Source organism: Ascaphus truei, chromosome 5 (assembly GCF_040206685.1).
Source record: "Ascaphus truei isolate aAscTru1 chromosome 5, aAscTru1.hap1, whole genome shotgun sequence".
NCBI classification, from domain to species: domain Eukaryota; kingdom Metazoa; phylum Chordata; class Amphibia; order Anura; family Ascaphidae; genus Ascaphus; species Ascaphus truei.
In genome coordinates this window covers 296,086,254-296,098,796 of record NC_134487.1, presented here as the reverse complement: position 1 = coordinate 296,098,796, position 12,543 = coordinate 296,086,254, and the positions used below count along the sequence as shown (strand labels likewise).

Below are 12,543 nucleotides of genomic sequence, written 5' to 3'. Positions count from 1 at the left end.
TATATACAGGCATACCCCACATTAACGTACGCAATGGGACCGGAGCATGTATGTAAAGCGAAAATGTACTTAAAGTGAAGGACTACCTTTTTCCCACTTATCGATGCATGTACTGTACTGCAATCGTTATATACGTGCATAACTGATGTAAATAACGCATTTGTAACAGGCTCTATAGTCTCCTCGCTTGCGCATAGTTTCGGTGCAGGTAGGGAGTCGGTATTGCTGTTCAGGACGTGCTGACAGGCGCATGCGTGAGCTGCCGTTTGCCTATTGAGCGAGATGTACTTACTCGCGAGTGTACTTAAAGTGAGTGTCCTTAAACCGGGGTATGCCTGTATGTAGAACAAATTCAAGCATTCGCATGACTTGCAGAAAAAAATGCAAAATAGCAATTTATTTAATCAACATTTTGGCTTCTTGATAAACCTTTCTCAAGAAAGCTGTGTAAAGCCGAAACATTGAATAAATAAATGACTGCTTTGCATTTTTTTCAAGTCCTGCGTGTGCCCGAATTTGATCTTCTTTTTGACTATCCAATTCAGTTTCAAGTGCACCCAGGCAAAGCTCTTCTATCTGTGCATGCCATAAACTACGTACTCTATACATACTGTATACCCATACACACACACACCATGCATACTGTGTACAGTATGTATATATTATACGCGTGTGTATATTAGATATACATCTATACAGACTCACACATCATATACATACATCAATATATATACACACATCATATATACACACATCAGATATACATATACATCTATATACACACACATCCTATATACATATACATCAATACACACACACCCACATCATATGTACACATCTATGCACACACAACATATATACACATACAAGTATACACACACAATTTATACACACATGAGAATACACACACACATAATTTATGCACATACATGTATACACGCACACCATACAAAAATACACTTACCTTCCCATTGGCAGCACACTGTGCAGGATCCAGCTCGGGACAGGATGAGCTGTGAAGAGAGCTCTACAGTGCCACCTAATGGCCAGAGTCGGTGAGCTGCTGCACAGAGATCTTTCTCCTTTCCTTCTCTCCTCTCCCCCATCGGCCCGAAATGTTCAATTCTGACCGACCCTGGGTGCATTTTCCCCCTGCACGCTCCTGCGTACAGGCCCCACCAGTGACACATGGGACCCCCTGAGCCACCTGCAGGAACGAGGCAACCCATTGTAATGAAGTATCACCGATACCAGCTGGGTCCCTCAGGCGGGGCAGCAGAACCCCATGATCAATCATGTTGAAGGCCACTGAGAGGTCCAACATGACAAGGGCAGAAATACAGCCTTTGTCCATGGCCATCAATAAATCATCCACCACACAGACCAGGCCAACTCCGTTCCATGACCAGCTCCAAAGCCAGACTGCGTAGGGTCGAAGAAGCCGGCCCTTTCCAGACAATCTTCCAACTGGGTGAAAACTATGTTCTGCAACACCTTCCCTACCATGGGAAGGTTGGAGATTTGATGATAGTTGGTGAGAACATGAACATCTAAACCCAGTTTCTTCAACAGGGGATGGACCAGCGCCTTTTTCAAGGACACCGGCACCTCCCTCAACAGCGAGGGATCTTCGCCAACCACAGAGCCACTGCATCAATGTTTTTTTTCACTAATTCAGTCTCGTCAGGATTGAGCTTCAGCCAATTCATCTCCGCACATGCCACCACCTCATCAGTCTGTCAACAGCCGTCCTTGGGCAGCCCTGGAAAGAAACATAGATCTGGGTGTCATCAACATACTGGTGGCACCTCAGACCATGCTTCCAGATGATATTGCCCAGTGGTCTTGCATACATGTTGAACAGGAGTGGTGACCGCACTGATCATTGAGGGGCCCCAAAGGGGACAGGTCCACTGGTGACACATGGGACCGCATATCCTCCTGCTGGGTCCAGCTCTGCAGGAATGAGGCAACCCATTATAATGCGGTCCCACCGATACCAGCCAGGTCCGTCAGGTGGTGCAGCCACCATGATCAATTGTGTTGAAGGCTGCTGAGAGATCCAACATGACCAGGGCAGGAATACAGCACTTGTCCATGGCTATCAATAAATCATCCACCACACAGACCAGGGCTGACTCAGTTCCATGACAGGCTCTAAAGCCAGACTATGTGGGGTCGAAGAAGCCTGACCTATCCAGACAAGCTTCCAGCTGGGTGAAAACTACGCTCTCCTATACACCTACCATGGCGTGTTGAATATTGGACGATAGTTGGCGAGACCATCAGCATCTCCCTCGCTGAGGGATCTGTTGATGATCTCCACCCTCCACAGAGCCACTTCATCCACCGTCTCTTTCAGGAGCCATTCTCTGAGCTGTAGAGTAATCAGCGAACTGTAATTTTTGTGACTACAACAATTGGCAGGGAAAAAAAAGGATCACGGCTTATTCTAAATAGTAGAAGGTGAATGGTTCTAAAATACCTGTGTTACAGAATATGTTAATGGTATTATCTTGACAATTATCTGCAGGGATTAGAAGCACGGGAAGAAAAATAATAGGCAAGTTACAGATTTGGTGACATTTAGCCGTTTGTGGTGGGGCAGTTGGAGGTGACGGACTTTCAATTGAATTGAAGTCTTGCCGTCTGCAGAGTTTACAAGCACGGTCAGTCTTTCCACAACTATGGAAAGAAATACATGGTAAACAGGGCACAGTTCAGATAATTTCAGAACATGCGCACACCCAGGATTTCAATCCTCTTTGCTACAGTAAAGCTGGATAGCGTTGTTTCAATAAAGAATGTTCTGTATCACAGGGGTGCGCAAATTTTCCCGTGCGCACCCCTGCCTGATCCCCACTTCCCCTCCTTGCTCTGCTTCTGCGTCAAATGACGCGCGGAGTCGTGACGTTACGTGACCGTGCGGTGTCATTTGCCGCCAGGTTACCATGACGACGCATCGCGGGAAGGTAAGTGTGTCAGAGAGGCCTTGTGCGGTCCCCCGGCATTTCATTTAAATGCCTTGGGGGAGAGCGCGGGACCTCTATAACTGCCGCACCCCCCAGAAAATCAAGCGGCCCCCCAGTTTGCGCACCCCTGCTGTATCACATATTTGTGTGTGTGTGTGTTCCAAAAAGAGAGTTTTCTTGCAATTGGCAAGCCACAGAGTTTAGCATGAGAAATCCGTTACCTGGCAAGAGGATGAATTATCTGACGGAAAGTACTTCGTAGTTTTAAAATGATACCAAATGGAGGTCATTTCAAACATGCATTGCATTATTTCTCTTAACGGCAGTACAAGGTCAAAGGTGCAGACTGACGGGAACTTCCGATTGTTTATAATTGTTTTTTTTAACTGTCGTCATATCTCTTTATTTATCTAAATGATTGCTATTATTAAAAGAAATCCAGAACATAGTGGAAACTCGTGCAAATACCCCAAACCACCGCAGGTCTATTTTTACCACGCGGAGACAGGTATTTAGTATACTTGTTAGGAATTGTTTATACAATAAACAAGCGAGAGACTGTACCTTTCAATTTGATGAATCTTGTTTTTCAAAGAAGAAGAAACGATGCAGCCTCTCTGATGCCCCTGACTTATTTGAATGCATTCCTCAGAAACTATAAGTGATGACCATATTTTTAAAAGCAGACAGAAAACGTTGATAAATGGTGGGCTGCTGTCCCCCAGCCTCTGAAATCCCCATCAAACGACCTGGCTCATGTAAATGCTACAATCTCAAACCTAAGTGCAATCCAAGCCTGCCTAGGCGGAAGTGTAACACTAAATCTTTCAATGAGATTGCTGTGGGTTCCCGGCGGGAATACTTGCACATTACTAAGCAACATGTAGGAAATACTTCTGCTTTATTTATATAGAAGGGGATATAATTTGCTGATTTATGCTATGCTGAAATGTTTCATCCCAGATTGAGATGATGAAATGTCTTCTTTTTTTTTTTTTTTTTTCTTTTTCTTGCTGGCATAACTTTGAATATGTTCTTAAATGATATAAAAACCTGCATACTGTGTAATTTTTCCATTGAACAATTAATCATCCTTGTTATGTTTTCATATATATATATATTGTGTGTGTGTGTGTGTGTGTGTGTGTGTGTGTGTATAGAGAGCGATAATAACCTTCTAAATAAGGTTAGGCTGAGGCCAGGGTGAAGCGAAGCGGGCTTGTGCTTGCCGTAATCAGAGCGGTAACTCTGAATGCGCTTGTTTTCGGGTGCGCGCACATGCCCGTGAGCTCACTTCTTGCCGAGAGAGTCAAATTTGATTTTGCTGCTCGCTGATGCGTCACGTGAGCAGTTCGCCCAATGAGGGCGAACCAGCTTTGTGACGTCATGGCCGCGCCCCCAACACCCCCCTCCCGCCCCCCCACACACGCACGCACGCAACTAGCTGGCCAGGAATCGCACGGCCAAGCAGAGCGCATGACGTCACGGCGCTCGAGCTCCCAGCCTGGCTGCAGCCTTATAAATACATTGCTTCTGAATCTCCTGTAACTTTTCCAGGGCCAGGGCCAACTGGTTCCAGTGAAGACCACCCCACACCTTCAGTCTGCTTTTAGACCCCTGCCCCTATCACACAGTAGCCCTACCTCCATATGTTCAGCTGGAGAGATTGGGCCTTGTGTGCTGTGTTATGGTTGGGGCAGTTTTGCTTATTGGTAGCCCAATGGATGCACTGAACATGTACGCTCCTCTCTCTTCGTTCCTCTCAGATATTGATGAGTGTTTGGTGAACAACGGCGGCTGTGACCACTTCTGCAGGAATACCGTGGGGAGCTTTGAGTGTAGCTGCCAGAAAGGATACAAGTTGCTGACTGATGAACGCACCTGTCAAGGTAAGCTGGATATATGGCGGCTACTGCACTGGAGAAAGACTTACTGAAATGTGCAATGCAAACTCGCACACGTTTTGCACCAGTGGTCTTAGAAACGTAACTTGACTTTCACTCGTCACAAATTAGACATATTCCAGTGGGATCAATTTTTTTGGACCAGCCCAACCTCTTACTCCATTGTTCTGCGACTTGTGACATTTCTGTTGCCCGTGTTATTTTCTTGTTTTTAAACACACACAGCGAGTCTTTAAAATATTCAGCATTTTACACAAACAATATTTGAGTTTAATGGGTGATTAGGCACATATTACATTGATATCAGTAAATATACTGCTCAACCCCCTTACAACGCTGTGCTTGGGGCCCACAGAATCACATCGCGTTATAAGCGAATCACGCTAGAAATAATGTACAATTGTATGCATTGTACATTAAAGTATTTAAGACACCAATAATCGTGTTGTAAAGTATTCATAAATATTAAAAATGGGAGCCACGCTGGCATCGCGTTATAAGCGGATCCGCGTTGTAACGGATCGCGCTATAACGGGGTTGAGCTGTATTTGTTTTCTTTCACTCTCTGCTCTAATAGCATTCACTGATTCTGTCCGCTTTAGCTTCCGAGCACAAAAGAACTTCCATTTCCACAGATTCCATCTCCATGCAAATTGCAAGGTTTTGGAATCGGGTCCTTTTACACCCAGACTCGAGCACAGTAGCCATACGGGTCCTGGGAAAGTGATTTATAGCAGGTTGAGAGGATTTAGATTAAATTACAGTGTGCAGAGGTTTCAAAACCTCAGCGGCCTCTTCCACAAGTGTACAAGAGTAGAAGTAACTGTGTGTCGGCGGCCTAGCATGTGATCCAGTGGCTGCGGTTGGGAGCCAGAGCGTATACTGCATGACCTTGCGAGGTCACGGTAACTCCCTTCTTTGCGTTCAGTGCCAAACGTTATGCTGTAATTTGTTTCCCTAAATTAAACGATGTCCTCTTTTCTGAAAGTTTGGGATTAAGCAGTAGAAATGCTGCATAACACACAGCGAGTGGCACGTCAACCCGTGCTGCAGAAGTAACGGAATATATTCTTTTGCTATGTCTCTTGTTGTGATACTAGGTAACTTCAAATTAAACCATTTGGCTTCTACTGGCACCTGCAATGCAATCTGTTGACTTTGGAAACAAATATTACTGTAAAATATTTTTAAGGCCTCTTAAAAAATGTCTACCGCTGTGATGAACAACTGTATAACTCAGCCCTGGGGATTTCAACTTTATCACTGCTGCATTCTTTCCAAAGTTAGGGTTGAGCCTCCACAGAAATCAGTACGTCCTATATATTGTGTAGTATTTGGCAATGCACAGTTATGAGTTCGACTTTCCAGCCTAAATTTGAAAGGCTGTTTTTCTATATTTTCTGAGCGTCGTGTTCAGGAACGGGCACTCATTCTCTAAAGTAGGGGTACTCGACTCCTGTCCTCCAGCCCCTCCCCCCCCCCCCCCACAACAGGTCAGGTTTTCAGGATATCCCTGCTTAGCACAGGTGACTCAGTCAAAGACTCCGTCTTTGACTGAGCCTCTGATTGAGTCACCTGTGCTGGAGCTGAGATCCTGAAAACCTGACCTGTTGAGGGGGAGGAGGGGGGGGGTTCGGGGACTGCAATTGAGCACCCCTGCACTGAAGAATTATTGCCATTGACATGAATGGGAATTACCAGTTGCTAATGGCTCTCATACTTTGAGTATCCCCTTGTTATTAGTAACACAGCTGGCTGCAATTTTCCAAGGGGCTTTCACTTAGAACCAGCTTGGTTGAATTCTGCCCTTAGGGGAGATTAACCTTTTCACCTTGCGTTAGAAAGAGCCTGCTGCACCTCGCCCCTTCAACCATTTCAGATGCTGAAGGAGAATTGCTGGCCTCTTATCCTCTGGTGTTGTGCCTGGCAGGACTTCTCTTGCCCAATGGTACACTAGGAGTGTGCCTGTGTGGGTGTTTCTCTCTGTGCTCCTCTGTGAATGAGTGTTTGGACGTTTCTCTGTGCATGGATTCCTTTATCTGTATACCTGTCTCTGTCAGGGTGTCTGTTTGAGTGTTACAATGATGCATGGGCAAACTCAGCAATGGGCCCTAATTATTCTCGGGAAGATAGCAAGGTGATCCAGTGATGCATGGTTGACAAGCAGACACAATGATACATGGGGTTGGATGCCACAGTGATACACAGGAGCTGATTTTCAAAGTGAGGAGCTGCGGTCACACATGCAGGCTAGCAGTTGGAGGGTACCTTTAATAATAGTTTATCTTATACTATATTAGTGAAAGCACTGTATGCCTGCCTGCATGCATGCCAGCCTGCCTGCCTGCTGGATGTCCGGTGTCCCTAGGGGAAATCTCATTGGTCCCTTGGGCCGCCCCCGCACACCTCTCATTGGCCTGAGGCGGAGTGACGGCCCAAAGGACACACAGGGACACAAACACACACACAGGGACACACACAGGGACACACACACACACACGGACACACACAGGGACACACACACACACACACACACACAGGGACACACACACACACACACACACACAGTAGGGGGGGTGTACATTAGCAGCATGTATAACCCGGGGGGGGGGGGGGGGGCTCACATACCCACCGGAGCCTCCGCCTCTTCCTCCACGAAATCAGCCTCCAAACCCGCGCGCACCTCCTCCTCTCCCCGTGTCTCCCGTGCTTTCAACCCCCCCCCCCCCCCGGCGCCGCTACAGTCAGCGGAGGAGCGAGTGCCCGGGACACAGCGGGGGAGCGGCCACAACACGCTGCCTCCCGCCTCAGATACACGTGGGAGCGGCCGGACGGGTGAGTGAGCGGCCTTCACCCACCCCTCACCCCCCTTCAAATCACCTCCCCTTCACCCCCCCCCCCCCCCGGCGCCGCTACAGTCAGCGGAGGAGCGAGTGCCCGGGACACAGACCCCCACCCCCCCCCGGCGCCGCTACAGTCAGCGGAGGAGCGAGTGCCCGGGACACAGCGGGGGAGCGGCCACAACAAGCTGCCTCCCGCCTCAGATACACGTGGGAGCGGCCGGACGGGTGAGTGAGCGGCCTTCACCCACCCCTCACCCCCCTTCAAATCACCTCCCCTCCACCCCCCCCCCCCGGCGCCGCTACAGTCAGCGGAGCGAGCGCCCGGGACACAGCGGGGGAGCGGCCACAACAAGCTGCCTCCCGCCTCAGATACACGTGGGAGCGGCCGGACGGGTGAGGGAGCTGCCGGACGGGTGAGTGAGCGGCCGGACGGGTGAGGGAGCGGCCTTCACCTCCCCTCACCCCCCTTCACCTCCCCTCACCCCCCTTCACCTCCCCTCACCCACCCCTCACCTCCCCTCACTCCACTTCCCTTCCCTTCCACCTCCCTCCACCCCCCCTTCACCTCCCCTCCACCCCCCCTTCACCTCCCCTCCACCCCCCTTCACCTCCCCTTCACCCCCCCCCCCCACCTCCCCTTCACCCCCCCACCTCCCCTTCACCCCCCCCCCCCCCCCCCCACCTCCCCTTCACCCCCCCCACCTCCCCTTCACCCCCCCAACTCCCCTTCACCCCCCCCCACCTCCCCTCCACCCCCCCCCCACCTCCCCTCCACCTCCCCTCCACCCCCCCTTCACCTCCCCTCCACCCCCCCCCTTCACCTCCCCTCCACCCCCCCCCCCACACCTCCCCTTCACCCCCCAACTCCCCTTCACCCCCCCACCTCCCCTCCACCCCCCCCCCCACCTCCCCTCCACCCCCCCCTCCACCCCCCCCTCCACCCCCCTTCACCTCCCCTCCACCCCCCCCCCTTCACCTCCCCTCCACCCCCCCCCTCACCTCCCCCCCCCCTTCACCTCCCCTCCACCCCCCCCTTCACCTCCCCTCCACCCCCCCCTTCACCTCCCCTCCACCCCCCCCCTTCACCTCCCCTCCACCCCCACCCTTCACCTCCCCTCCACCCCCCCCTTCACCTCCCCTCCACCTCCCCTCCACCCCCACCTTCACCCCCCCTTCACCTTCCCTTCACTCCCCCCTTACAACCTCCCACCACCTCCTCACCACCTCCACCCCCCTTCCCACCTCCCCCACCCCCCTTACCAACTCCCCACCACCTCCCCCCCCTTCCCACCACCTCCCCCCCACCCCCCCCCCCCCTTCCCACCACCTCCCCCCCACCCCCCCCCCCCTTCCCACCACCTCCCCCCCACCTCCCCTTCCCCCCCACCTCCCCTTCCCCCCCACCCCCCTCCTTCCCACCACCTCCCCCCCACCCCCCCCCTTCCCACCACCTCCCCCCCCACCCCCCCCCTTCCCTGAGGCGGAGTCACGGGCCAAAGGACACACAGGGACACAGACACACACACACACACGTAGACACACACACACACACACACAGACGTACACACACACACACGTATACACACACACACACACGTATACACAAACACACACACGTAGACACAAACACACACACGTATACACAAACACACACACGTAGACACACACGTACACACACACGTACACACACACACACACACACGTACACACACGCACGTAGACACACACACACGTACACGTAGACACACACACGTACACGTAGACACACACACACGTACACGTAGACACACACACACATGTACACGTAGACACGTACACACACACACACACATGTACACGTAGACACGTACACACACACACACATGTACACGTATACTCACACACATGTACACGTACACACACACATGGAGACATACACACACACACACATGGAGACATACACACACACACATGGAGACATACACACACACACATGTACACATACACACACACGTATACACTCACACACGTATACACACAGGTATACATACACATAATGTATACACACACACACATGTATACACACACATGTATACACACACACACATGTATACACACACACATGTATACACACACACACACACATGTATACACACACACACACACATGTGTATACACACACATGTGTATACACACACATGTCTACACACACACATGTGTACACACACACACATGTGTACACACACACACGTGTACACACACACATGTGTATACACACACACATGTGTATACACACACACGTATACACACACACACACGTATACACAAACACACACACGTAGACACAAACACACACACGTATACACAAACACACACACGTATACACAAACACACACACTTAGACACACACACACATACACACACACGTACACACACACGTACACACACACACGTACACACACACGTACACACACGCACGTACACGTAGACACACACACATGTACACGTAGACACACACACACATGTACACGTAGACACGTACACACACACACACACATGTACACGTACACACACACACACACATGTACACGTAGACACGTACACACACACACATGTACACGTATACTCACACACATGTACACGTACACACAAACATGGAGACATACACACACACACATGGAGACATACACACACACACATGGAGACATACACACACACACATGTACACACACACACGTATACACTCACACACGTATACACACAGGTATACATACACATAATGTATACACACACACACATGTATACACACACATGTATACACACACATGTATACACACACATGTGTATACACACACACATGTGTATACACACACACATGTGTATACACACACATGTGTACACACACATGTGTATACACATACATGTGTATACACACACATGTATATACACACACATGTATACACACACACACATGTATACACACATACACATGTATACACACACACACATGTATACACACACACACGTATACACACACACACATGTGTATACACACACATGTGTACACACACACAAATGTACACACACACACACACACACACACATACAATGTATACACATAAACATGTATACACACACACAAACATGTATACACGTGTATACACACATGTGTATACACACACACACGTATACACACACACACAATATATACATACACACAATGTATACACACACACGTGTATACACACACACACACGTGTATACACACACACACACGTGTATACACACACACACACGTGTATACACACACGTGTATACACACACATACGTGTATACACACATACGTGTATACACACACACGTGTATACACACACACGTGTATACACATACACACACACGTGTATACACACATACAATGTATACACACAAACATGTATACACACACACACCCCAGCACCACCACATCAGCACACCGGTATCCCATGCCCCCCCAGCACACTGGCATTCTCGGCTCCCCACCATTCCCAGCCCCCATCAACACCATCAGCACCCACACATCGCCACCTTTGCACCTCCCCCATCGGCACACCCACATCAGCACCAAACCCTCCCAAATCAGCACACCAATACAATCACCATCAGTACAGCCACAGCAGCACTACCACCGCACATGGGCCGCGTGGACCACTCCCCACCCAAATGCCACACCCACACCACAAACATCCCGGGCAACGCCGGGGCTCTCAGCTAGTTATGTATAAAGGGATCGGGCTCAGAGACGTATAAACAAGTAACTTTATCTTGATAAGTTATTACATATTTTCCCTAAATACCTTTCCAGTTCCATGTTCCTTCCTGTAAGCATTATCTTTAGATATCATAAAGTGTACCTTATTTTTACACCCACGGTGTAAAACATTTTTAGCACACATTACAATGTTCATTTTCTGTTTTTCAAACCACGTCTGTATATAACGTAATGGCTACAAACAAAAGAGGGGCGGTGAAGGCCAGCAGCATGTTAGAAACTCTTCCATTACAGACACGTTGGGTATTAATAACTCCATGCCTATAATAGGAATCGGATTTGAACTGGCTACTCTTCCAAAAACTCCCTTCCATGTCCGTAGGCCAATTACTGCCATGACCCAGTGGATTTTAAATGGGATGAAATTGAGTCTTACGTTAAGAGTTGTTGTGGTTTAGACGGGGGACAGGACTTTTCATTAAATATCAAATCTCTAAAGTGACTTGACTCATCATTGGTTCAGTAGTCGGTAGAAGCCAAAGAGCAAAATACAACTTAAGCCCGTAATGTAGTGGGCGCGCGTGCCTGTGCGAACGCTCGTGCACGTGACGCACACTTTTGTGTGTACGGTCCGTGCTGCTGTGAGCGACAGGCTTGGAAGGGTATTGTGTGCGTGCGTGTGTGTGTGTATATATATTAAAAATTTAAAAACAAACATGCTGAACAAAGCAAAGTTGGAAATGTACCCCCCCATCCTCCCCTCTCCTACTTTTCTTTTGTACCCTCTCCCTCCCACCCCAAAATAACTTGTGTAAAAAGAACAATAAAATACAAGTTAAAAAAAAAAAAAGACATGCTGTAATAATAAATTATTTATTAATATTGTGCAACTTTGATAAATATATATACACCCACCCACACAGGCACACACACAGGCACACACACAGGCACACACACAGGCACACACACAGGCACACACACAGGCACACACACAGGCACACACACAGGCACCCACACAGGCACCCACACAGGCACCCACACAGGCACACAGACATGCACACACGGCAGACTGAGCGGTAGTGGCGCGAATACGTACT

General features: G+C 49.2%; 1 protein-coding gene across 4 annotated transcripts in view; it reads left to right on the top strand.

Moving 5' to 3' along the window:
• Window positions 1-12,543, top strand: part of SCUBE1 (signal peptide, CUB domain and EGF like domain containing 1) — a 245,748-nt gene that overhangs the window by 163,716 nt on the left and 69,489 nt on the right. For all 4 annotated transcript variants that reach the window (XM_075602787.1, XM_075602786.1, XM_075602785.1 and 1 more), the window contains one exon: window positions 4,739-4,861. In XM_075602787.1, coding sequence (XP_075458902.1) covers window positions 4,739-4,861 — 123 coding nt within the window. The remainder of the gene's footprint in view (window positions 1-4,738; window positions 4,862-12,543) is intronic.